This window comes from Cervus canadensis, chromosome 17 (assembly GCF_019320065.1).
Source record: "Cervus canadensis isolate Bull #8, Minnesota chromosome 17, ASM1932006v1, whole genome shotgun sequence".
In the NCBI taxonomy this organism is placed as follows: Eukaryota; Metazoa; Chordata; class Mammalia; order Artiodactyla; family Cervidae; genus Cervus; species Cervus canadensis.
Window position 1 is genome coordinate 4,305,283 of NC_057402.1, and position 26,189 is coordinate 4,331,471.

At 48.6% G+C, this 26,189-nt stretch overlaps 1 protein-coding gene across 1 annotated transcript; it reads right to left on the reverse strand.

Annotated features, from left to right (window-relative positions):
- Positions 1-706: 706 nt before the first annotated feature.
- LOC122419775 (translation initiation factor IF-2-like) lies at positions 707-23,901 on the reverse strand. Its single transcript, XM_043434587.1, has 7 exons — positions 23,768-23,901; positions 23,088-23,638; positions 22,338-22,677; positions 12,381-12,458; positions 7,609-7,764; positions 7,052-7,277; positions 707-934 (listed from the first exon to the last, which is right to left on the reverse strand). The coding sequence occupies exons 1-7, from the start codon at positions 23,899-23,901 to the stop codon at positions 851-853; spliced, it is 1,569 nt and encodes a 522-aa protein (XP_043290522.1). The 3' UTR covers positions 707-850.
- Between the last annotated feature and the right edge of the window lie 2,288 nt (positions 23,902-26,189).

The window sequence follows — 26,189 nt, forward strand, 5'->3', positions numbered from 1 at the left end:
CTCTGTGAGCCTATGTATTTTAATTTATTGACTTAACAACATTAGTCTGAGAAATGGACCACAGGGTTCACCAGACCACCAGAGGTGGACACCAAACTAGTCCGTGACACAGAAAAGAATCTTTAATGAAGGCCTCTGCATGCCACGCAGTCTGCAACACACTTGTTCTCATTTTCAATCATTTTATTTTTTCATTTTTAAACTACAGGCCTATAGTCTCAAAGTATGAAAATAATTTAAGCTTTATTATAACAAGTGAGACAATGCAAGAAAAGACTATACAAAGGTGATTATACTCACCTCCTGAAGAGACCTACCTCACCCTTCTGTAAACAGGCTGATTTATTGCTTGCTTTTACCAAAATGGATTCATTCTACACACGTTATTCTGTAATGTATATCTGCCACTTGGCAACTGACACTGTAACACAGATATTCCTACAAGTCTGTGGCTGTATATTTTTCTAGTTTCTTTATGCACATTTATATAAAATCCATGTGAATGAAATCATATCATGCACACTCTGGTTTTTCAGTGCAGACTTTTACTTTTTGTCTGCCTTCTCACCTCCCTAACTTGTATTAGTTCTCACAACATAACAAAGCAACTCAGAACTTAGCTTAGAACAATAATGAACGTTTATTATCTTAGAGATACTGCTGATCAGGAATTTGAGAGTGCTTAGCTGTGTGGTTCTGGGCAAAGAGTATCTCCTAGAAGGGCAGTCAAGAGGTCAGGTGGGGCTACCATCATCTGAAGGCTTGCCTGGGGCTGGAAGCTCTGATTCCAAGACGGCGCCTCACATGGCTGGCAGGTTGGTGTGGGCTGCTGGCAGGAAGCCTGGATTCCTCACCACACGAGGGTTCCTTGAGTGTCCTCACAGCAAGGCAGCTGGCTTCTCCCAGAGCAAAAACCAAGAGAGCGTGGTGGGACCTACAATGTCATTTATGAGCGAGCCTCAAAAAGGTCACCCTTCTTCATTCTGTCATATCCTACTGGTTACCCAGGCCAGCCCTACTCATGGTGGGCAGCAACTACACAAACATACAAACACCAGGAGGCAAGGTTTCCTGGAGGCTGGGTACCACAGCCCTCAGTGACCATCCCGCCAGGGACAGCCTCTCCCAGATAACCCATGTCAACAGCCTGGTGTGTTCCATGCTTATATGAACACAAGCAAGTCAAACTATACAAGAATCTACATAGACCACAATTGTCTTATGAGTTAGGTATTACCAAAATTAAAATTTCAAATACTTTAAAATAATTAATATAACTCTCTAATGTTTAAAAATTTAACAAATTTAAAAATAAATATTTTCAACACTGAAAAATAAATAAACTGAAACTCTAGTCCAAGCTCCTGTGGAGCTGTTGGAAGCACTGTTCGCAATAACCGAGATGTGGAAGCCGTGTAAATGTCCATCGACAGAGGAATGGATAAAGAAGTTGGGTACATATATATACAATGGAATGTTAGCCATAAAAAAAGAACAAAACAATGCCATCTGCAAGAACACAGATGCAACCAGAGGTGATCATACCAAGTGAAGTAAATCAGAAAGAGAAAGACAAATACTGTATCACTCATGTGGGATCCAAAGTGTGGCACAAATGAACCAACTATGAAACAGAAACAGAATCACAGACATGGAGAACAGACCTGTGGTTGCCAAGGTGAGGGGTCGGGGAGGGCAGGGACGGACTGGGAGCTTGGTGTTCGTAGGTGCAGATGCAGGACGGAGGTCCTGCTATGCAGCACCGGGAACTATACCCAATCCCCTGAGATAAACCATAATGGAAAAACACATAAAAAAGAAGGCATATATGTGTATACCTGAGTCACTTTACTGTACAGCAGAAATTAACACAACATTATAAAGCAACTATACTTCAATTTAAAAAAAAAAAGGCAGAGCTGCTGGAATTCAGAGCCAAGACCACCAGACTCCAAAGCCCACGCTCTTCCCACGATGCTAAGCAACGGACATCACACCGTCTCGCCAGCCTCCTCTTGGTGACAGCCCTAAGTCTCCTCAGAGAGGACGGTCACTCTCCTATTTCTTGCGGCAGTGAAAATTCAAGCCTTTTCTTCCAAGCCCTGTGCTCTCTGCTCAAAGCCCCAAACACTGGATGCTCCCGAATCAGCCTTGCCAGGTAACTGAATCTCTATCTGCTTTGAACCTCAATCCATCCCAATAGTTCTTTTTCTAATTTTACAATAAAAAAATTTATGTTTTTATTCTCAAGTGCAGAGAGAGGTAAAGAGTCCTCTAAAGGTATGTGTTTTCCACTGAGAAAATGAAATGCAAGAAGAGAAAGCAATTGAACAGGACTAACTCTGCAGATCCTTCTCATCATCTCCCCTGCTTCTAACCCTCCACTGTGTTAGCAGGCCCGAAGTGTGCCTGGGTCCTTCCATGAGCCACCCTGGGACTAGCTTTCAACAGACAGCAAATCCTCAACAGGTGAAAGAGTTCTGTTCCAAGAGCACGTTCGTTAAGTCCAGTTTGTTCATAAGTCCAACAAAGTTAGCCTAGGTACCCAACTAACAGAATGGGCTATAGAGTACTGTACTGTAATAGGTTTATAATACTTTCCATGGCAACCCACTCCACTACTCTTCTCTGGAAAATTCCATGGATGGAGGAGGCTGGTAAGCTACAGTCCATGGGATGGCAAAGATCTGCACACAGCTGAGCAGCTTCACTTCTCATGAATCAGGCCGCTTGCCACACAAGTAACACACAAAAAAACAAGAAGGCACAAAAAAGTAAGCATTTTTAATCTTATAACACAGTACCTTGGGAAGCACACCAGTCCCAGCTGTATCATCGCAGCGTTCACGCGTGCTTCCGGACACCCTGGGTCTGAAATAAAGATGCTGCACTATGGCAGTCCACACAGCACTGTACGGTGAAACGCACAAACGCACAGCCACTCGTGGAGGATCACCCAAGTGACGACGCACAGCCAGACACGTGAACTCACTCATGCGACTGGACGTGCGAGCACACGTGCGCATCTTTCAAAGTTTGCGACTTGAAGGTTGGTAAGTAGGGGACTTACTGTATAGTAATCAAATGCTCCCACGCTTGCAGCAGGCACGCTGGGGATACAAAGATGATACAGGAAAAGTGTTTGTCCTTAAGGAGCATGCAGTCTTTCCTGAAAGCTGGATACACGCACCACAAGAGACTGTACGACACCACCGGGGTCGATAAAGAGCCACAGAGCTAGCGTAGACGAGGACAGGCAGGGAAGATCAGTTGCTAGTGGGCAGTGTTTCCGCTGGAGGTGAGGTAAGCGGTACTTGCCCTTGGATGGGAGCAGGTGCCTTGTTGAAAAAGGACTCTGGTCACACCAGATTAAAGTACTGGGTTAAGCCAAGGCAAACAGCATTCTCTTAACAAGCTACAGAGCATCGTGAATCTCCAGAGAAGGGGAAATTATATGGAAGGTTTCTGAAACTGAGCTGGCCATGAAATCTTTCCTCCCTCCTCCCCAGGAAATATCTTATATTCCCCGGAACATGGTTTGGGAGTTGCTGAAACAGGGTAATCTAAGTTTTGTTCTGACCTCAGCAATGTGAAACATGCAACCAACAAAGGCAGCATCTTTCCTTTTCTCCTTAAGTCAGTAACAAGATACGAGGGTTTGGGGGATTTTTTTTTTTTTTGTCTTGCCAGAATTCTTTATTTATTTACATTAAAAAAGAAAAAAAAATACATGTATATAAAACCACCAACAAAGGTTTCACTCTCCTTTGTGTTAACAGACTTCAGACTCAGCTTTTACCTTGCTGGAGGGAGAACTTAATTACTTACAGGTTTTTCTAGAAGAGTCCTCAGTTCAACCCTACCACAGTTTACACTGCAGCCCACATTACAGAACTCCACTGGCATTTGGCTCCTCGCTGTCCCTCTTTAGAGTGGTAACGCTGTGCTTCCAACGATATACACAGAGAAGTTTAGGAAATACCAGCTGCTCCAGACGGCATGGATCAGAGAATGAGCCCCTCCGCCCTAAAATTTACACAAAGCATTTTACCCGCCGCCCACCCGGGAAGGGTGGCAGGAGGGGAGATTTCCTGGCACTCAAACCAATTGTGTGCGTCCCCTCTCCGGTATCAGGGGCCAAAAGGTCAGTGCTTGTAAGTGAATTCCTCTGGAAAGTGGGGGCCTCCGGAAGGGGCCCTGGGGTGTCAAAGAAACTGGAAAAGACCAGGCAGATTCTCACTCCCATAAGGAAAACGTCAGGAAAGAAGCACATTTCTTTCCAAAATTGCTTATAAATGGTTAGCCAACAAATTCCGGCTTGTTCATGGTTTATAAGTGAGCCCGCCAACTCCAGAAATGACAGGCTTCTTCGGTGAACCTTTCCCCACGCACAAATAATTGGTACCTGAAGCCCGCCGCCCACTTAAGAGGCCGGCTCTGCAACCGCGCATGCGCGGTCGAACCGCCAGTGGCGCCAAGAGTGATGCTTCTGATGGGCTTAGGTGAGATGAGACCCAGCGGCCCCTCCACTTGCTCCGTCCCTCTGTGCAAAGAGGCTCTCCACTCCCAACCAGAGCCCCATCAAGGCCAGACTGTGCCCTCAAAGTGGACAACGGTCTTTCCCTTCCCTGGATGGGCCTCAAAACCAGTGTTTCTAAAGAATACTAGAAATGGCGACACCTCCCCCGCAGTAAAAACACTTTTATGGATGACTAATCAGCAATAAAGCTGCAGATGACCTGTCTGCAAAATCTTCAGTGCCTGGAGATCTAAATTACTCTCATCTTTCTCCCCTAAAAATTAGGTATAATATAATTTCAAGCAATGAAGAGCAATTTCTCCCTTCATTGGATATCAAGCTCAAGATGTTACAGAAAAAAGAAATAGCTTTTACCGCTGATATGAGAAATTTAAAAGAGAGACAAGTGTGAGCAAACAAAAGCTGTCACATCAAATACTGTGGGGGGAAAAAAATCTAGAAAAAATGCCAGAAATGCTCAAGTCTAAATAAAGTCATTTATTTGTTATTTTAACCCCTTCACCGTCAGAGTTACTGGCAGGCTAGTTAATTCTCCACAGGTGGGACTGACTGAAGACAGCTCTCTTGTGCTTATAAAAAAAAAAAAAAAATCATTGTATTGTGGCATGTTTCTCTTAGTTCTCTGAAATCGCAAAGGGTTTCCAAACAGAAACAGGATGACACTCTTGCCCCTCTGTGGGTATCATTTCTTCAGAGAATTCAATCTCCTCCAATTTCCACCACATTAAGCAAAGAATCCAGACCATGAGGTCTCAAAGGGCAGCAGCCACACATGCTGTATGCTTCTGGTAGCCGGTAGGTATCTGGTAGAATGTGGTGGCAATTATTTCTTGAATTTTGTATTCTAAACGTGCAACTCAAATGTAAGATGCTTTCTGTATGGGACTCTATTAAGTCCCCCCACCCAGAAGGAAATGTGGAGAAAACACAGACTGGATAGATTTGGGGTTCATCCCTTGCTTCTTTTTGGCCATGTTCATAAGCTTATATCCTCAGTCAAGATTATAGGCTTTCATTAAAATTGAGAAAAATAAAGTTGGAAGAATACTGCTGTTGAAACTCTACGGACATAAGAGTATTTCCAATTCACTGGGGACTCGCTTTGTGCACTACCGTGGACCTGGGGAGGAGTAAGTCACAGCTGCCATCCTCAAAAAATCTACCCCACTTGAAAAAGAAAAAAATATATCTACGTAAAGTTATATTTAAAACAATGTAAAATAAAATTAAGATATTCACATTTAAAAATCTACCTTCCTCCACATCTCACTCACTCCCCTGCCCAACATGGTAAAGTTTCTGTCTCCAGTAAATTCCTTTGGCACTGGTTTCCAGGACCCCCCAACTGAGAGACTTCCACAGACCCAGCTCCCACCACGGCCAGACGGAGCCCCTCAGCGCAGCACAAAACCCCCCAAAGCCACCAGGTCCCCCCACCTCTGCAGCCCTGCGCCCTGAGGCCTCCCCTTCACCAAACACCATCCTGGTTTCCCACTCTTGCAGCTCACGCCCACCCCACAGTCCAGGGCTCACCCCTCTCCTGACCACGGTGCCCCCATGCCAGTCCAGCCCCTGGCGGTGTCCGCATCTGACCACCCTGCTAGTGACATGAACACCTTGCAGGCAGGGACCCAGCTACTTTGCCTTGGAAGCCCCAGGGCCTCGTACTGGGCGTGAGGCAGGGCAGATCCTCAAAATGGGGCTGAGGGAGTGATGCTCCATCTATCCATCAAAGGCATTTACCAGGTGATGTCAGCTTTCAAGGGGCTTTCCTGGTGGCTCCGAGGTAAAAATGTGCCTGCAGTGAAAGAGCGGATTCGATCCCTGGGTTGGGACGATCTCCTGGATGAGGGCATGGCAACCCACTCCAGAATTCTTGCCTGGAGAATTCCGTGGACAGAGGAGCCTGGTGGGCTAGAGTCCATGGGGTCTCAAAGAGTCAGACACGACTGAGCAACTGGAGCATGCAGGCATGTTAGCTTTCAAAGTGAACCTGGATTAACGTGGTGCTACTGATGCTTTTGAACTGTGGTGATGGAGAAGACTCTTGAGAGCCCCTTGGACTGCAAGGAGATCAAACTAGCCTATCCCAAAGGAAATCAGTCCTGAATATTCATTGGAAGGACGGATGCTGAAGCTGAAACTCCAATACTCCGGCCACGTGATGAGAAGAACTGACTCACAAGAAAAGACCCTGATGCTGGGAAAGATTGGCAGCGAGAAGAGAAGGGGACGACATAGGATGAGATGGTTGGATAGCATCACTGACTCGATGGATATGCCTGAGCAACTTTACTGATGATTTTCTTTCTTTTTTTACCGATGATTTTCAAAGTTATTCACAAATATAATGAGCACGCAGCGCCCCTAGGCGCCCCCCCCCCAAAAAAAAAAGACAGACTCCTCGGGCCCATGTGACCATTTCTCCATACTCTCAACCCACCCCCCGCCCCCCACCTCCGACCCATCGCGCTGTGCCTTTATTCTAGGACTTTCTAGGCTGTTCCTTACCTCCTGCACTGGTTCCTCCGTGATCCCAGGGGCCTTGTGATGACCACTTGCTTCTCCGACATGCTCCATCTTGAGATCCCTGGGCATCGCGAAGGAGCCGGGCCGAGGGGCCCTCCTGGGCTCGATGGGACCCTCCCGTGCGCGGAAGGACACGTGTTCGCCGCGCACACTGTCTGCCGTGGGTTTCTGCGTGGGAGGCCGAACGAGGCACGCGCTCTCTGAAAGTCTAGAATTTGTGGTTTGTGTTATCTCACAACTTCATATTTGGAAGAGGTATTTTAATTTCTTCTGAGTTGTGAATAATTATGTAATTCTGCCACCTTCTTAAAGCTAAGACGTTTCAGACTGACTCCTGTCCTCGGGGGCTGACAGCCTCAAGGGAACTTGGCTTTTTTCCCTTGGGTTCTGAGCAAGTGTGTGCCAAACAAATTCTTTAGTCCGTTAAAGCAACGGTTCACGATGGAGAGCCATCCTACACACAGGAGTAAAGTCCCTCTTCCCTCTCAAAATTAATCCTCAGAAATCACCACTGAAAAGCAAACACGGCTTGCACTCACCGCGGAGGCCTCTTTCCGAATTGTTTCCCATCTACTGCAGTCTTTGGAGCCGCTGAGTTTCTCAACGTTCTGTTTCCCCCTTGTTTGTAAATTAGCTGTGTGTTCTTCGAAATTTGCCTGTGGGTCTTCTTGATTTTTCTGCAGCTGTTAAAGAACCTAGGGAAAAGTGAAAGAAGGTTGCATTAGCAGATGCCATTGTGATGGTCTCCGTGGTCTACTGATGTATTTTTTAATCAGTACCTAAATGGCATTTCTCTGTCAAATGCCTCCTCTTCTAGACTCGTCCCTGTCAATCACTCGGTCACTTGGCCATCAGTAGTTTGAGCATCTACACCACCCCACACCCTGCTCTGAGCACTGGAAAGGCAGAGCAAGCAGGCAGATGAAGTCAGGCACCCCGAAGGGCCATGTGAAGTTTATACTGCAGTATTACCCATAGCTGACTTCCAGACATTCACACCAGAAGGTGAACACTTCATTAAATACAGACAAGGGATTGTTAGTCATTAGGATGCGCTTATCTTTTTTCCCCCAGGGCTTAAGTTTTTTTTTTTTTTCCTCTCGTATGTATTTCATATTCCTAGCTGGAGGAATATCAAAAGAATCTGAATATCACCATCTGGAAGTTATGCCATGGACTCCAGTGGGCAGGATGAGAGCTGAGTTTCCCTTCTTCCTTTAAAAGTGTATTTCTTCTGCTTTGAAATGAGCACAAACATGTCTGATTCCCTAATGAGACCAACCCAGAGCCTAAAAGTCACAGAGGCATCACCTCCCACCCCTCACCCACCCAGGTTCTTGGGACCCTTCCAATGTGGAGGGATTGTTTGGGGGGGGGGGTCCTTTGAGGATATTTGATCATCAGTGACTTCACTGAGGAGCTTCCCAGGTGGCACTAGCAGTAAAGAGCCCGCCTGCCAGTGAAGGAGAGGTCAAAGACCAAGGTTTGATCCCTGGGCAGGGAACAGCCCCTGGAGGTGGGCATGGCAACCCACTGCAGTATTCTTGCCTGGAGAGTCCCATGGACAGAGGAACCTGGTGGGCTGCAGTCCACAAGGTCGCAGTCAGACATGACTGAAGAGACTTAGCATGGATGCATGTCTGACTTCACTTGACCACTAAATACAATGTGTTGAAATACACAAAAGTCACAAATGCAGTACCTGGCTACTCCCGCAAATAGCCTGTTGGTCTGTCCCAGCGATTGTGTGAGGACGTCCCAGGGAGCCATTCTGGTCTCAGCGGCATGGAACCGGCAATCAGTACTTCATTAAGTGTCACAAACAATCTGCTTGCAGTGTGGGTTCCATCCCTGGGTCGGGAAGATCCCCTGCAGAACGGAATGGCTACCCACTCCAGTATGCTTGCCTGGAGAATTCTGGGGAGAGAGGAGCCTGGCAGACTACAGTTCATGGAGTCTCAAAGAGTCAGACACCACTGAGCAACTTTCACTTTCAAATGTCACTGCCCTTTACTAGTATTCCCCAAATTGGTGTTTAACTTGCTCCCTTTGAAACTACTGGTATTCTTGAGAAATGGAGGATTGTTCTTTGCAAATGTTCACTTTTTCTATCTCTCTTATAACACTTGCACATTGATAAGTCTCTTCCTATCCATCCAGAAGTGTTTTTATTATCTCTTGACTTGGTTTTCTCAAGCTCCTGAGAAAGACTCTCTCAACACTTGGCAGGTAAGAGGGCATGATAAACCTAGAGTGCTTTTTTAGTTAAAGTGGTATTTTTAACTCTCCCCTATCAAGTGTTAACTCACAGTTCTTATGTCTGTAGGGTCTGTATTTATAACATTAGTTCTCCCTTACATGTTCACAGGACAAATCCAGTCTGGAGACATCCTCTGATCATCATGGATGAGTGTTTCTGACTTCCATGGCTATAGCTGGCTCCCTGTCAACAGAATTGTATTTCAAGCAGAAGTTCAAAACACTTACCATTGTGACATCTGCCCAGTAGTCCTAATTTACACCCATTCATAGTTATTATTACAGACTTGGTAACATAATCAGCTGCCGTTGAAAACAAAGAATCCTCAGATTCCTCTTTAATATTGAGAAGCACGCACGCTCTTGAAGTCTAGCATCTGGTGTGAATCCCCCCTCAGTGGTGGATAAGGCATTTAGCCTCATGGAGCTGCAGTTTCCTCGGCTGTAAGATGGAGATAATAAGAGGCCCCGTCTCACCAGATGGAGACCAGAAATTGATGAGTCAACACACAGGCAGAGCCCTCAGAAGAGTGTCAGGCCCAACCATGAAGTCAGCTCTCATTAAATCCCTTTAGCCTTGGGACAGAGTAACTGAAGACACCTCCGGGACAGACAGCAGGAGCTGCAGAAGAATTTAACGTGACACCTTATAAAAATGTAGCACATAATCCTGCTTCAGAGCTTCCATCAAAAATGTCATCTTTTCAGGACCTACCATAGAGCATAGAGAATGCTACTCAGTATTCTGTAGTAACCTATCTGGGGAAAGCATCTGAAAAAGAGTGGATGTAAGTATAACTGAGTCACTTAGCTATGCACTTGATGCTAACACAACACTGTAAATCAACTATACTCCAATACAAAGTAAGTATAATTTTTTTAAAAAGTGTCTCTTCATACACAAGATTCATGTTTAGCGTCTGTCTACACACACAAACTGGCATTCAGTATTACCCAGATGAAATCAAACAACTGCTCATTAACAGTGGTTTATACAAACGGGTTTATATTTGTGGATCCAATCCTCAACCTATTTTTTTTTTACCATATTTATCTCAAATATGTCATCAGAAGGGTTTTTAGTGGACAGATTTGAACCTAAGATTATAGCTTGAGAGTAAATCAATCGTATATATTGTGTGTGTTTCCTAAAATATGAGGCATGTAAGATATTTTAACACTGGGCCTATTCTATTGTCTATAGACAAAGACCCTCGACATTTACAATATTATCTTGCCCGGTTATCAGGGATGAACTGGGGAGGGCGGCATCTGAATGTAAAAAAAAAAAAAAAAAATTCTGGCCCATAATGTGAGAAGTTGGAAGGGCCTTTTTGTGGCGAAGCAATTTATGATGTGAGCTGGCTTTCTGTAATCTCCAGCACAAAGATGACCCCAAGGTAGGAAACGCTCTGGTGAAAAACGGCACACTCAGCGAAATAGATGTCCAGAAGGCAGGACTGGACGAAACATGTTACTACTTCTATCAGACATCCAATTGTTTTATCTCCCTCCGGCACTTATAAAGAAGTAACTATTTCAGAAAGCAATTGCCTCTTTTTCAGCTAGGATGTGGTATTATTATACTCAGCGGTCTCGGTCTCCCACCCGGCTTCTAAAGGGGAATGGCAGGTCATTGCAATGAACCTGGGTGACATGAGCTAGTCTTCACACAACAGAAGGGAGAGGCAGTTCTGCAAGGTCCCAAGGCTGTCCAAGGCCCAGGACTGGGGGGCAGATCTCCTCTGTGGCCCACATTCCTCCCTTCCACCCGGCTCGTGACTCCCTCTGCCAGGGCCTAGCTGGCACCAGAACCACTTGCCAGGTGCACCTGGGGTGCTGGCTCTGGGGCCCTGGCTGCCCCCTTCCACCCAGAGGAAGAGGAAGGAAGCCCTCCCCTCGCCTCCTGCAGGGGCGCAGGGGGCACAGTTCTGAGCCCCCATCTCCCAAGCCTCTCCTAAACAGCCCCCTGCTCTTCTGCAGCTGACAGAGAGGCATGTGCCCACACGCAAGAGCTCTCAGTTTCCATGGTGGTGTTTATGGTCATTCCCAAGCAGATATAGAGCTGATGCCAGCCCTGCTGTTATTATCTGGCAGCCCACAAAATGTATAGGAAATGCATAAAGTGGCTGGATACACTAAATGTGTAGACAAACACACAGACACATAACCCAATAACTTCCACGGGCAACCAATTTTTAAATCTCTAGGACTCGGATATGCAAAATGTACATAATTATATTAACTGATTATAGGTAGTACTCTTGATGTGCCATTTGGGAAAAAATATATATCACTCATAAGACAAATAGGGCTTCCCCGGGGCTCAGACCATAAAGAATCTGCCTGCAGTGGAGGATCCCTGGGTCGGGAAGATCCCGTGGAGAAAGGAATGGCAACCCACTCCAGGATTCTTGCCTGGAGAATTCCATGGACAGAGGAGCCTGGTGGGCTACAGTCCATGGGGTCGCAGAGAGTCGGATACGACTGAGCGACTAACACACATCAGACAAATACACAGTCACCTTCATTCTCCTAGTTTTGTTTTTGTGAAATAAAGTTTTCTCCTTAACGATGGATTATAAACATGATCACACACTCGATTACCTGTTGTGCTATGTCGGGCACCACGCTGAGTCCATCTGGGTCACAGATCTTACCCAGCACAGCTTGAGGCTGCAGAGCCTGGCCAGGCCTGAGGCAGTCAGCTTCCGGGAGCCAGGCTTCCAGTTCCCAGGCGATACCCATATTCTCTCTCTCCTTTTTTAAATTGCACTGATTTTTTTTTTTTAAGATTTTTTTGATGTGGACCATTTTTAAAGTCTTTCTTGAATTTTCTATAATAGTGCTTCTGTTTTATGTTTTGGTTTCTTGGGGAGGTTTCTTGGCCTCCAGGCATGTGGGATCTGAGCTTCCTGACCAGGGATGGAACCCACACTGAAGGTGAAGCTCCACCCAATCCCTGAACCACCAGGGAAGTCCCTGTATTCTCTCTCATTCAACATCTTTCTCCTTAAGTTCCAACAGCTTCGCCACTTATTATTTAACTCACCTTCTCCACAATGCTGAAGAGCAGAAACGAGTCGATACTTTTCGCGTAAGGAAGGTGCTTTTCCCTGTCCATCCTGACCTATAGGGAACCACATGAAATATAAATGTGTATTACAGATTAGCAATAGATCCACATAATATAATTAACTTAAAAACTATTTCAAACAATAGAGGAACGAGTTCCCATCCTCAGTAGATCCAATAATTGGTTGAAGTTTATTATTGGTCAATACAAGCGTTGGACTCTGGGAGGAAGAATAAAAAGTATAGAGTCCACTATTGTCCCCAGAAATCCAAGTTGGGTTGAAAGATAAGCTGCATATTCTAGAGAGTTCTGTCTTTTTTGAAGACAAATCTAGCACCAGAAGCTCCCTTATTAAAAAGGGAGGAAGAGAAGATGAAACTATTTCTTAGGGGATAAAAACTACTTGATGGGTTTCCCCAGTGGCTCAGCAGTAAAGAATCATGCTGCAATGCTGAAGCCACAGAAGACTCAGGTTCGATCCCTGGGTGGGGAAGACCTCCTGGAGGAGGACATGGCAACCCATTCCAGTATTCTTGCCCGGAGAACCCTATGGACTGAGGAGCCTGGCAGGCTATAGTTCGTAGAGTTGCAAAGAGTTGGACATGACTGAAGTAACTGAACACACACACACACACAAACTACTTGGGAAGTGTGGGGTGGGTGAGAGGGGACCTTTTCTCACGGCCCAAGAAAAGGCTAGAGCCACTTAGGACATACAGCCATCTCATTTGCTCCCAGGAATAAACAGAAACTTAACTGAGCCACAGAGCAGATGCAACTTTGCATGAAGCTAGTAGCTAATATTGCTTATGCTTTACTGTTTTTAACATGCTATAAAATGGCTTTTGCCTTTTAAAAAATTCTTCACAAATTACACTACTTTACAGCATTGCAAATCAATTATATTTCAATAATTTTTTTTTAATTGCACTGCTTTAACCTTAAACCCATTGGGGTAGACATTTCTCCTTTTCTTTAGGTGGGCAGCATTTGAAAAATCATTTTAAAATCAATGTCTGATTTCTCCAACATCAAAGCTGCTACCCTGGGTATGTGTCTTTGAGCGTGATGAGCCTCGTGCTGAATACTGATTTGAAGTGTGGTTCACCGTGCAGACTTAAATTCTCCTTCCCACAACTTTATCTGAGAAGCCTGACAATGGTGACAATCACAGGACTAGTTTTATTGGGTAAAACTATTCTATCTGCAATTTACTCTGACAGGCTCCACAATTTTTAAGTGCAATTAAACCCTGAGAATTTGCCCAGAAAAAAAATAAAACTTCTACCACATAAAAAAAAATTTTTTAAGAGAAAAACAGTCGAATTGAACAACTAATTACTAACCAGTTGCTCTTTTAAAAAAGAGAAAAAGGAAAGGAAAAACATTCAGCTGAGCCCACAAATCAACTTCACTGTATAGACTGGGAGCTCTCTGGGGCTGAAAGGGAGGCACAGGCAAGCTGACCAGCTGCTTCGGCCACTACTGCCATCCACAGCTTCAGAGTAGAAGGCTCTGTCACACTCCAGGAGGAAAAAAAAAATATAGGAAACTTGCAGGAAAACACCTTCAAAAACTGCGATCACTTGATTCCCAAGTGATAGCAAGCTCATATCACAGCAAGCTCAGACCAGCTGGCTCCAGAACAAGTGGGAACACCTTGGTTCCCACTGCCGTCCTCACATTGCCACGTCCTTCCTCATCCCAGAAGTGGTACCCAAAGGTGTAGCACAAGTAAGCCAGCTGGTGCCACCTGCGGTAGCAATAGCCGGGTACATTCATCAGCATGACTGATCCCACTGTTGTCCCAGCAAAGGACCATGTCCCTACCAGCTCTTGGCATTCCACGCTGGAAATCTTTATTCAGCAGGAAGGTTAGCTGGACATGGAAATAAGCTATCCAGGTAACATCTGGGAAATGAGATTTTTCTTTTAAGAGATGTCCAAGTCTACCTAACGTTGCAGAACATTTTATAGAAAACATGAACTTAATTCAGTAGAACATCTTCAGTGAGACGACCTCAGCCTTCACAACTCTTGTCATCTGGAGCATGTAACTCAAGGACTGCAGACAAGCCCAGGAGAAGCCAGCCCCTGCCACCCAACTCTGGCCCTCACCACTACCATCCCACCCTCTCCCCCAGCCCCCAAAGGGCGTACTGTGCTCCAGTCAGCGTTGTAGTGGTCTCCCCTCCTCCTGGAATGCCCCATGCATAGCACTGAATATTCCCTCCGTGTGGCCCCAAGACCTCTTCCACCACTAACACTCAAATGACCTTCCCTGACTTTCCCCACCCAGCCCCGAACTCGCTGGGAGCCGGGACCAGCACCTCACAGGGTGCCTTGGCACACGGCAGGGATCCTGGAGATGTCTGCTGAAGGTTCTTTTCCATTTGAGCCACTGAAACAGCAGGTGTTAAAAGGCCCCCTGGGTCACACGATGCTGCTGAAGAATCTGCCCTGAAGAGCCTCCCTCTGAAGACTGCAAGCCCCAGGAGGGCAGAAACTGTGCCCATCCACCCACATGTACCCCTGTGCCTGGGCCATTAGATGCTCAACAAAGGTTCACTAAACGGGTGAGTTAAAGACAATACACGGAGATGCTGAGCTTAAGCCAACAAGGCCCACGAATAAGAATCTGGAAACATCCCCCGTATCAAATGTTGGGAAGTTGTCCATCAGGTGCTTCTCTTCTGTGGTGGTGTTCAGTCGCTCAGTCATGGGGCTCTTTGCGACCTCATGGACAGCAGCACGCCAGGGTTCCCTGTCCATCACTATCTCTCAGACTTTGCTCAAACTCGTGCCCAATGATACCATCCAATCATCTCATCCTTTGTCCTTCTCCTCCTGTCCTTAATCTTTCCCAGCATCAGGGTCTTTTCCAGTGAGTCGGTTCTTCACATCAAGTGGCCAAAGTATTGGAGCTTCAGCATCTGTCCTTCCAATGAGTCCCTTCTCTTCTGTGAGTACCTATTAAAGTCTACAGACCTTGAATGTGCTGCAATCCAGGATAGACTTATGCAGGGCAAGGTAGTCACTCAGTCATGTCTGACTGCGGCCCTGTGGAATGTAGCCCACCAGGCTCCTCAGTCTATGGAATTTTCCAGGCAAGAATACTGGAGCATGTTGCCATTTCCTTCTCCAGGGGATCTTCCCAGCCCAGGGATGGAACCAGTGTCTCTTACGTCTCCTGCACTGGCAGCTAGGTTCTTTACCCCTAGCACCACTTGGGAAGCCATGCAGATCAAGCTGTAGGGAAAGAGATCACCCCATCAACTTGCAGCTGAGGATGAAGGCCTGGTGATGGAGTGGGGTCCCCGGAGACCCTACCATCCCTTCTCGGACCATCTGTTCCCTCTCCCTGGACCGTCCTGTTCATGCCTCACCCCACAGCATCCCTTGTCTTGATCAATGCCAACTAATGCCACACCTCTCCAAGGAAGTGTCCCCTCCTTGCCCAGCCTGGATGATGGGTCCCCCAAAATTGTCCCATGTTGCTGCATCTAACACAGTGCCTCTGCCCTGTAACCAGTGCTCTGAGGCTCTCACCAGGCCTTGGGCCAGGAAGAGGCACAGATGATTTCTTCTTGACCTTGACAGCAGTGACTTCACCCCCCTGCCTCAGGCAGTTTCGGGATTTGCTGCTCCCAGTCCTCTGACCCGCTGACCTTCTGTGTAACCCGGCTCTCTCTTCTCCTGTCTACACCTTCAGCTGCTTCCCCACCCAAATCTTAATCATGCAAAATGAGAGATGCTTCACTGGTATAAAGAGCTGGACACAACACCTTGAGATCTTCAGTTGAAATGGCACTGACGTGAGAAATACAAAGAAGTTTAGATGAGAATATTGCCGTGGGGCAGACGTGGCCTCTGCTCCTTTGGAGGTGTTTATTGGCCAGGTTTTAAAGCTTTCTATGGTTGGTGCCTCCAAGCAGCATGTGCTTAAATATGTATGGTTGCTCAGTCACTTCGTCATGTCCGACTCCTTGCGACCCCATGAACTGCAGCATGCCAGACCTGTGGGTGAGAGACCAGGCAGAATGCCACCACTTCAGCCACCTTTCTCAAGTCCATCTTGCTTCTCTGGAAAGTTCCAGGACACACCAGGAGAGTGCCTGTCAGCTGATGCTTCCTGTCCACCTCCCTCCCAACCCTTTCAAGCCCAGGGAATGCGGGCCCCCTAACTCTCTTCCTCTTTCATGAGTGTAAGCAGACATCTCCAGGACCTCCAGGTCCTAAAGCCAGGACCTCTGAAATGCACACAGAACCCCAATAACCCCCCCAAAAGCCACATCACTAAGACAGGACCATTTTTGCTTTGAGCTACCGAATGGGGTCCCGAAGTGTTGCCTGCAAAACTGAACCCCGGCCTTGTAGATCGGTCCTCTCTCCAGGGCTTCCACTTTACCTGCACATGTTCCTGTAGGTCAAACACTTGTGTCCAGCACAACGTAAAATAGAATGCAGACTTCTGACATTTCCAAGAGGGCACACAGTCTGTGTGCATTTATTAATAATTGGCCCTTAAGGGCCTAAAAGAATGCAATCAAATTCACAAACAACTGGTGACTTTTCCTACAAAACAAAAATGTCACCATTAAAATATACATCCCAGTCCCACTTGAATCGGAATGGTGGCTGTTTCTGTGCAAAGTATGTGTATCTCTTGAAACAGCTGATGTTTATTAGAACTTAATATAGGTCACGCCGGCTTACTGAGTCAAAACTGGATGGGATAGTAGGGGTTATGTAACCAAGCCTCTCCCCGCTGCAGGAGGTCTGCCCACATGCTGGTGGCCAATTTCCATCATTTAAGGACCTCTTAGTACCTTAGGTTCTATTAGTCATGTACAGTTTATTTTCGTTAGAAAGGTCAGAGGCAAATGAAGTCACTTGCTGCTTTTTTCAGCCTCGGAGACTTTCCCGGCAGGGGGAGGAATGAGACATGGCCATCGGAGGTCACCTGCTGTCCCTCCCAGCCAGGAGGATGCCTCCGGCTCCTACTCCCCTACCTACAGCAGGACACGTGGAAGTGGGCCTCGGGAATGTCAGAACGAGCTCTCCTGATACGCTAAGCGTGGTCTTTAGTCCATATGTTACTGTGAATTCTCTGAAAATATATAAGCATTCTCTAAACAAAGACTAATGCTAGTTAAAACTGACCCACGTGAAAGGATCTTGAAGGATCCTCGAAATCGGCACCTTTCTTATTTAAGGAAAAGAGGCAGGGTTCTATAATCCAGGACCACAGTCCCTCACATGCGAGCCCCAAACTCCAAAAAAAAAAAAAAAAACCAAACTGAAAATCAAACTTTGTTTCCTAAATTTAGCACACAATCCTGACTTGAGGTTATTTATAGTCTCAAGTTTTTATGCCTCTGAAAGTGAAGATGCATATGTTTACTGTGAAAATGCCCACAGGTTTGATAAGGAAACACTCCCAGGCTACAGGATTCCATAAGACACAGTCTCTACACTGTACCCTCCTTTTGAAATGTGAGAAAAAAAGAAATCTAAACTCTGGAAAACAACAAGTCCCAAAGGTTGTGTAGACCAGTAAGGTCAAAATCGGGTGCAAATGTGGTTGATCAGGACAAAGATGCCCCGAAATTACTGTGAATAACAAGGGTGATATTTAGGACTAAAACGGATGACCTGGCCTTGACCCACAGCTGTCCTTAACAAACCCCCAACACACGGCACCCATTCACCCATCACCAGCCCAAAATCCCAATATCAACCCTGTGTTGAACCATCAAGTCTCAAGGAGGAACTTTTGCCTTGTTTTGTTTCTCTCTTTCTCCATCCCCTAGAAGGACACCGAGTAAACCCATTTAAAAGGAACCTGAACCTACATATTTTCTTAAACGGCTGACTGGAACAAAATCATAACACTGCAACTGTTCTCAAAAAAAATAATGCAAGCAGAATCCGTGTTTCATCTGGTCTAAAGCCCCGGTCGAAGAGACACAGGAGAAGGTCAGGGATCTCACAGATGGCAAAGACTTAAACCATCCAGCCATTCGTTGAAACTGCTCCTTGGGGAGAAAGAGAAGAAGTTTTTCAAAGTTTTTAAAACAGCTCACAGAGAGTGCCACATGTGCATTTTAACCTGGCAGTCCTCCAGTCCAACTCTGTGTCTTGTATACCTGCTTTTTCTCTTGATGTATCTTACTGTTCCTTGCAAACGTTGAGCTGAGAATCTGATACTCCAGAAAGAAGTTCAGTGTCTTGGTTGAACGGGAAGACTCTTGGGATAGCCTCCTTCTGAACCACGCTGCATCTCTAAATGCTAACACTCCTGGTTTAGTTAATTTGATTAAGTGGTGAGAAAAGACACCTTGCTCACAGATGGATTGTTAACACATTTGCACTGAATTCTAAATGTTAAATGTTCCTCCTTCAAGTTCCTGAGTTATTTTCATCATTTTCATTTCTTCCTGTACCGCAGCAATTGCTCATCTCTTTGTTCCCTGAAGAGTTTTGAAGGTGCCTTTGTTCGCATCATTCTTTATCTTGTTACTTTAATCACGCACGCTATTGACCAGACTGGAATTCATCATCCTCTTCAGAGCCAGGCCTGTCGCGAGGTTTTCAGCAGAATCCAGAGTAAGGCATGCTCTTTGAAGAAGGTGCCTGTCTTCAGCCTCTCCGGGCACGTGGGGACAGTCCTGAATGGCACTTTTCCTGAACAACTCAGGACTGCAGGGATGAACAGTCTCATTCTAGAAGCCAGCCCCAGCGGCACCGCGTGCAGGTAACCTGCCAGAAAATGAGACATCACAGCACTTTTGGAATCTTTTGCTTGTTTCGCAGGGATCTGCTCCTTTTCTTGGGCAAATCAAGACTACCCAAAGCAGACTCAACTGTTTGGATTTCTGGATTTGCTTTTGTTTGTTTTTCTTCCACTTTCTCTTGCAGTCCAACTGAGTCATATTCACTTTTTTAAACAGTTTAAGATTCCATTGAATTTAAAGAGTTTTAAGTTGTTTGAAAAAGTCCAGGGACGGGTCCTCTGAGTTCAGCGCAGAAGCATGTGGACTTTGTTCACACCTCCAGGGACCAGGCGCATCTGTGGCTGCCCGCCCAAACCTGGTTCTGATTTACACATCCACGTGCGGCTGACTGATGGACGGCCCACTCTGTGGGTGCGGGGTGCTGAGAGAACCCCGGGACCAGTGTAAAATGATACCTACCCTCAAGGCGCCTCTGTCGATTTCTCTCCTACCGGAAACATCCCCGAAGTCCAGCTATAGCGAGAGAGGAAGCACAAGGCAATGAAACGCAGACTGGAGCACAGGGCCCTCCCTAAAGGCCAAGCAGAGGAGGTCGTTCCCTGCAGTCCAATGGGGGCCAGGTCAATGTGGCTGTGATCCTGGTCTGAGAACTGCAGTCTGGACAGACAGACAGGAAGACGGAAGGTGTCTCAGGTGGGGAGAGGGAGTGAGGGACGCCTACAGGCAGAACCAAGAAAAGCTGGTTAAGAATCAAGGAAGAAATTGATACGGCCGGCCAAGGCAGGAAGTGTTGACGGCCTGGCTAGAAAGTGCCTGAGGTTGGATCTCTGTGTGTGTGTGTGTGTGTTTGGGGCGGGGGCGGGGGGGGGTGGGTAGGGTGGAGGCAGGGTAGCCTGCTGCCCTTTCGAACCACCTAGGTGGCGAGAGGTCCCTATGTATGCAAGCAGAACGGATGTAAAAACCCAGTAGGCTGGCTGAGGGTGCAGCATGCATGCAAAGCAAGAGGTCAGGGGCCAGGGGGCTGAGCCGGAGGCAGCATGGCCAAGACAGCCATGAAACAAGAGAAAAGGAGGCAACTTTGGGAAAAAGCTCCAAATAATTGATGACAAATACAAGCTATCCAAAAATTAAACATCCTTTGCATGCTCATTTTTAATTATTCCCCTTATAGATTTAGCAAACAACCCATCTGCCTGCAACTGAGGCTCAGCGCACTACCACCTAAATTATAATTCTTTCATTATGAGCCCATCACCTCTTCTCCCTTCCTGAAATTAATCCAGAAACTGCCAGATACAAACATCTATTTAATAAAATGAACATCTGTGATGATACACCAGGAGCAAAATCCTAATTGTTCTAAACCCGGCATTTTGCTTTGACAATCAAGTACCTGTTTTATTTTTTAAATACTTTCTCTCTTCAAAACACCTGCTTTCTTTACACATTGACTTCTAAAGGAAGAGATTAATTTTTATTGGCAAGAACAGAAGTTAGTCTCAACAACAAGAAAGGAGAAGCTACGCTCTATAGAAGAGCTGCCTGCTACATGAAATAATACCCACGAATATCAACCCAAACCCACAGATCCAAGTGAGGCCAACCCCGTTTTCCCACATGAAAGCCACAGTGTGATAAACCTCACTCCCTTGGAATCGAGCTGCAGTTCTTATTGTACCCATGCGGCTACAGGACCCCAGTCCAGGGTGGCTGGATTTCCATTAGAATTGCCTGTCCTTCACTGCCTTCTCCTCCACCCCTCCTGCGCCCAAGTCCAGTTATTCAGTGAGTTATAATTTGGCACTAAAATTCAATTAAGCTGAAACTTTGGTCATACGTGGTCTTTATCTCAGCAAAGCATAATTTCTTTGACCCATTTCCCAAACATCAGCTGATCGATTTGAAAGCGGACAGAGGTAAAAGTTGATTTCAATCGCGCTCACATTTGTAGAAAGTGGCTGGAGAAAAGGAAAAAAAAAAAAACTTTTAAAACTTAAAAAAAAGAAAAACTTCAAATAAACAGGATGGGGAGTTACTTATGAAACTGCTTGAGGTTTTCATAGCCCTTGTCAAACGGAGACCTCGGCCCGCTCGGCAGACTTTAATTAATGTCCACTCCGGCCCTGCAAGCCATTTTCCCAATGGAAATTCCGATGAGAAAGGAAGGAATGCGAGGTTCAAGGCCGCGCTGTTGTTGAGTGGACTGCGGAACTGGGGACTGAAACCCCGCGGTTCCCCCATGAGCCGCGAAAGTCTGTGGAAGTATTGAGCACCCCTATTGAGGACTGTGGGAGTCTGGGCGGCTTAATGGGATTGTGTTCGGTGCTTCAGGCTGTCCTTTAAAAGATTCCATGGCACCAGCGAAACTCCAATAATAGGGCCTCTCTAATTGCTTTCTGACTTTCTATGAAACTTTCTAAGCTATGCTGACATCCTCGACTACAACGACGGAATTCAAGAGTGGAGAAAGGCGAGACAAAGTGGGTGTGCGGAGAGAAAGCGGTTCTCAGCGAAGCGTGTGGGAGGTGGGGGGTAATTTGGGGGAGGGGAGATGGGGCGGGTGTTAAATCGGTGCTGGGGAAAGAAAAATATGAGTGTTCTCTTTTGTGCGAGACAAACAGCCGAGCGCGGGGAGGTCGGGGCCGGGGTCACGCGGCTCCGGGCTGCAGCTGCCGCCGTGGGGCGGGCGGGGGTCCCCGGCGGCCCCCCGGGCGTCGCGGCCGGCGGCGGCGGCGGCGGCCTCGGCAGGCATTCCGGCGGCGCGGGCGGCCGCTGTCCTCGCACGACCCCGGCCCGTCCAGAGCGCGCCCCGGGCGACCCTCGAGGAGGAGCGAGGGGAGCGCGGTCCCGGCGTCCGAGTAAGGTAAGCACTGCGCGGGGACCCTCGGCCCTCGAGCGCGCGCTTTCCGCCGTGCTGGGCCGGCGAGCCAAAACAGGAGGCCGCGGGCCGGCCCCACCGCCCCGGCCTGGTGCTCCCCGTGCGCCAGAGGCCCGACGCCGCCGCCGGAGGCTGGGACCCCGGAGACCCGTCAGCCTGGCTCCCGCCTGGTCCTGGGCCCCGGCCGGAGGGCCCAGCGGGGCTCACCCCGAGCCCGGGAGGCCAGACGGAGCCCAGGAAGAGCGCGGGTGACCTGCCCGGGCCGCCCACGGCGAGGGTCACCCTCCCTCCGAACCACTTGGTGGGCAGCGGCCTTACCCGGGTCCCGGCCGGGCGCTGGGCGTCGGCGGGCAGGCGGCGCGTCCCGCGGACCCTCGGTGAGCCCCGCAGCCGCCCCTTCGAGCGCTCCCAGCGCGCAGGCGCAGGCTGCAGGGGTGCTGTCCCGGCCGGCGTGGGGGCGCGGCTCGAGTCTGGGCCTGGGTCGCTGCCCTACCCGGCCACCGGGTCACCCGAGGGCGATGGCATAGTGGGGGCAGGGGAGGGGGGGCCGGGGGCGGGGGTAGTTTGAAGGGGCAAAGAGATGGCGGCGGCGGCGAGGCCCAGGCGCCGGCAATCAAAGGCTGGGGACGGCGGCCCGCCGCGTCGCCCCAGGCCAGGCCTGGGGCATAAAGGACCTTTATCCTCGAGTGACACGGCCGGCGGTTTCCCCTGCCTCCCCCGCCCGCGGCCTTAATTGGGGCCGGCTGCTAATGTGATTAAAGGCCAGTTAAATGTTTCTCGGGGCAGACGGTGGGAAGAGACGGAGACCCCCTTCTCCTCCCCGGGGTCACGCCAGGCCCTTGGTCAGGGGGTCGGTGGTGGTGCCAACCCCAGGACGGCCTGGCCAGGGGCCGGCCGATTGTTCACCCCCGGGAGGGGAGGCCGCGGGCGGGCGGGCGGGCTCCTGGGGCTTTATGTAAGCCGGTGGGCTTTGGGCCCGGCCGGATTTGGAGATTCTTTTCGCACAGTTTCCATTTTCTGGCCTTTGGAACGGCGCCCCAGGCCCTCGGGGCCCTCCCCCTCCGGTGCCTGGCGCCTGCGGGGCCCAGTCGCCCAGGCCGGCCTGGGGTTTCGGGGCATTGGGGGTCGGCTGGGCTCGAAGCAGGTCGACCTGGGAGTCTCCCGACTGTGGACAGGTCTCTCGGGATGGTGACGCGGGGCTGGCAAATGGTGGCCAAGCAGAGCCCCTCCCCCCGACCCGCAGCGCCCCCAGGCCTAGGTCACGGCCAGGTTCACACGGCCGCGGCGGCGTGGGTGGCCGCGCCCTCCCCGGAGGGCTGGGCTTCCCAGCCTCCAAGGGTCGCGGGGCTGAGAGCAAGTGTCTGCGCCGCGCTGCCCTCCCGCGCCTGCTTCCGATGGCGCCCGCGAGCTCCTGCCCTGCGCCCACAGGTTCTGGGCTCTCCTCATCTAGCCTGCCCGACTTGACGGAGGCCGTGCGCCCGGGACAGCTCCGGGGCGCCGCGCTAGGGGAAGGTCGAGCCAGTGCCTGCGGCGGCGGAGTGCGATCTCGGAGCCCCGGCCTCCTAGATCGCTCCCTGCCCGTGGCCCTGGACCCGGCCTTGCGCTCACAGGGGTCATTGCTGGGGGGGGGGGCCGTGTCCCCGAAAGGCCAAGAGCCCGACCCAGCTCAGTTCCTACACCTGTGAGGTTGCAAATCCGGGACCAGTCGGGATGGGGGAGGCAGATAAAAAGCTCAGTGAAAGCCAAACGAGTTCGGGGTGTCCCGACAGGTGGCCTTGGCCGTGCGCTTCGGTTGTGGCGGCGGCTCTGGGGCGCACGGCGGGGCCGGGCAAGGCAGGTGGGACCCGCGGCTGGAGCCGAAACGCAGGCCGCGCACCTTCATCCCGTCCCCGCGGGGCTCTCTCCCGCGCCTCCGTGCGCCTCGGGAAAGACCCGAAGGCCGCGCGGTACCCGGGCCGGCGGACAGCGGGAGTACGCCCGGGGGCTGCGGGCGGAGCCGGGCCTCGGGACGAGGGCAAGGGCGTCCATGACCCTGCCGCGCCGCCGCCGAGAGCCGCGATCCCACGTCCGGGCAGCTGCCTCGCGGTGCCCACGAGTGACACTTGCCATTTCAAGCACGACACGGTGTTTAAAACTAATGTGAACTAAGCAAGCGTGCTTCCGTAGAAATTTTACAGATCGGTTGTTTACTTTTCCCCCAAATATTCTCTGAAATAGTCTGCCGAACTTTTTCATATGTAACAAATGGCAGGTTGAACAGATCAGAAGATATGAAATGAAAAGGATGGCGTTTGAATGTAAGTGGAGTGAAAGCAGACGGTATTTTATAATAATATTTTTTGTCAAAATGTATAGTGGCTCTCAAATTTTTTCATGTTCAAATGCTATAATTATTTTATATTTAAAATACACGTTTTGTGTATTTTTCAACCAAAAAGAAAAAAAAAAACAGTAAAAAATTGTAAAAACAGAAGCTGGAAACCAAGATAAGCCTAAAGAGAAAATGGGCCATGAGGAACCAAAGCCTTTTCCTGATATCCTGTGTTGTTTTGTTTTGTTTTGTTTCTTTTTTCCCCTAAGATCCCTGATGAAAATACAAGTGAAAATAAAATTGTTTCCTATTAAACTAACACGTAGATGTAATTAATTTCGTTCCAGATGGGTCTGAAGGACCTGGTTATTGTAGTGTGCTGAGAAAACACTAGATTCAAGGTGATTTTACTTTCTTCAGCTGCTCGAGAACTGTAAGGAAAAATAAACAGCTCCAGCCTCCTGATTTTTTTTTTTTAAATATGCTTATTGAACACAGATAAAATTAGAATCATCTTCTACTTGAGATAAAAGTTGCACAGGCAAAATCACCAATTTTTTTTTTAAACTGAAAGAATATCTGGCTTTGTTTTGTACAAAACAGCACTATTTCACTATTATGTAACAAGCTGAGTGACCTTGGGTTTGTTTGAACTACAACTGCCCTTAAATCCGTAACCCCAGTGATGGTTAAAAAAAAAAAAGAAAAAAATCCATTTTTCAATAATTCATCTTCCATTTGTACTGAAATGGCTTTTCCAGTGATGTTGTTTCAATAAAGGAGTAGCTTAGAGTAAAACAAATAATCCGTGTGTTCTTGGTAAATAATTTTCTGTTTCAAAAAACCAAAAGTAAGTTGACTATTGCTTTTTAGGAACAACCTTTAAACTGGACAGGAAAGGGGGAAATGTGTTTTTGTTGTCTCTTGGAAACCCGGGAGAAGATTTGAGATGAAGTCAGTCACGCTGCAGTGTGAGGGGCCCTCCTCTTCCACAGCTGGGGGCTTGCTGGAATACCAGGCACACGTTTGTTCATATCTGTGCCGACGGGACTCGGACCCCTTATGTGAGGGTGTGATGGAAGGCGGTCAGAGGGTCGGGTGTGCAGTGGGGGTGCAGGAGGTGCCCCGGGCGTGCAGAACAGACCCACATGGCAAGCCGGGGCATCCGGTATCCTGCCGCCCCTGTGTCCACATTTTGGTCCCATCTGGAGGACCCTCCTCCATTTTATGATGTTTTCTTTCCTTTAAACGCTCTCCGGTGGCCCCCTCAGCAGCCTTGTTGGGGGTCACTTGGTCATTTTCACAAAAACAAGTGACCAAAGTATGGACCCAGCCCCAGGATCCGAGAAACCCCTGGGCTCCCCGGCACCCGGAGAGGCCCAGCCTGATGGGCACAACCGCCTTTGTCCACATCGAGTGAAGCCAGGCGATAGTGCTTCCAGCCTCCATCCTGACTATGGACACGGCGGCATTGTGTGTGTGTGAGAGTGTTGGGGATTTTTTTTGTTTGTTTCTGTTTTTGTTCTGTTCTATTTGTTTAGTTCACAGAAGGAAAACAAAGGCCGCTTCTGTGGCACCTGGGCCAGGCAGGGTAGCAAACGGGAAAACCAGGAGGGCAGAAAGAGCATGTGGCCTCGTGTGGGAAAGCCAGCCTGCTTTGTGCTTGTTTATTACAACTGAAGGTTTCCAGGGGCCTGTGTGTGTGTGTGTTCAGTTGATCAGTTGTGTCCGACTCTTTGTGACCCTATGGACTGTAGCCCGCCAGGCTCCTCTGTCCATGGGATTCTCCAGGCAAGAACACTGGAGTGGGTTGCCATGCCCACCTCCAGGGGATCTTCCCGACCCAGGGATTGAGCCCG

Excerpts from the sequence above, each read along its gene's own strand:
- LOC122419775 (XM_043434587.1), bottom strand. The coding sequence starts at position 23,901 with ATGAAGGTGCGCGGCCTGCGTTTCGGCTCCAGCCGCGGGTCCCACCTG. Across the intron at positions 7,278-7,608 it reads TTCGGAAAGAGGCCTCCGCG|ACTTTCAGAGAGCGCGTGCC; the intron begins GTGAGTGCAAGC and ends CACAAATTCTAG. Across the intron at positions 935-7,051 it reads CGGAGGAACCAGTGCAGGAG|GTCCCACCACGCTCTCTTGG; the intron begins GTAAGGAACAGC and ends ATGACATTGTAG.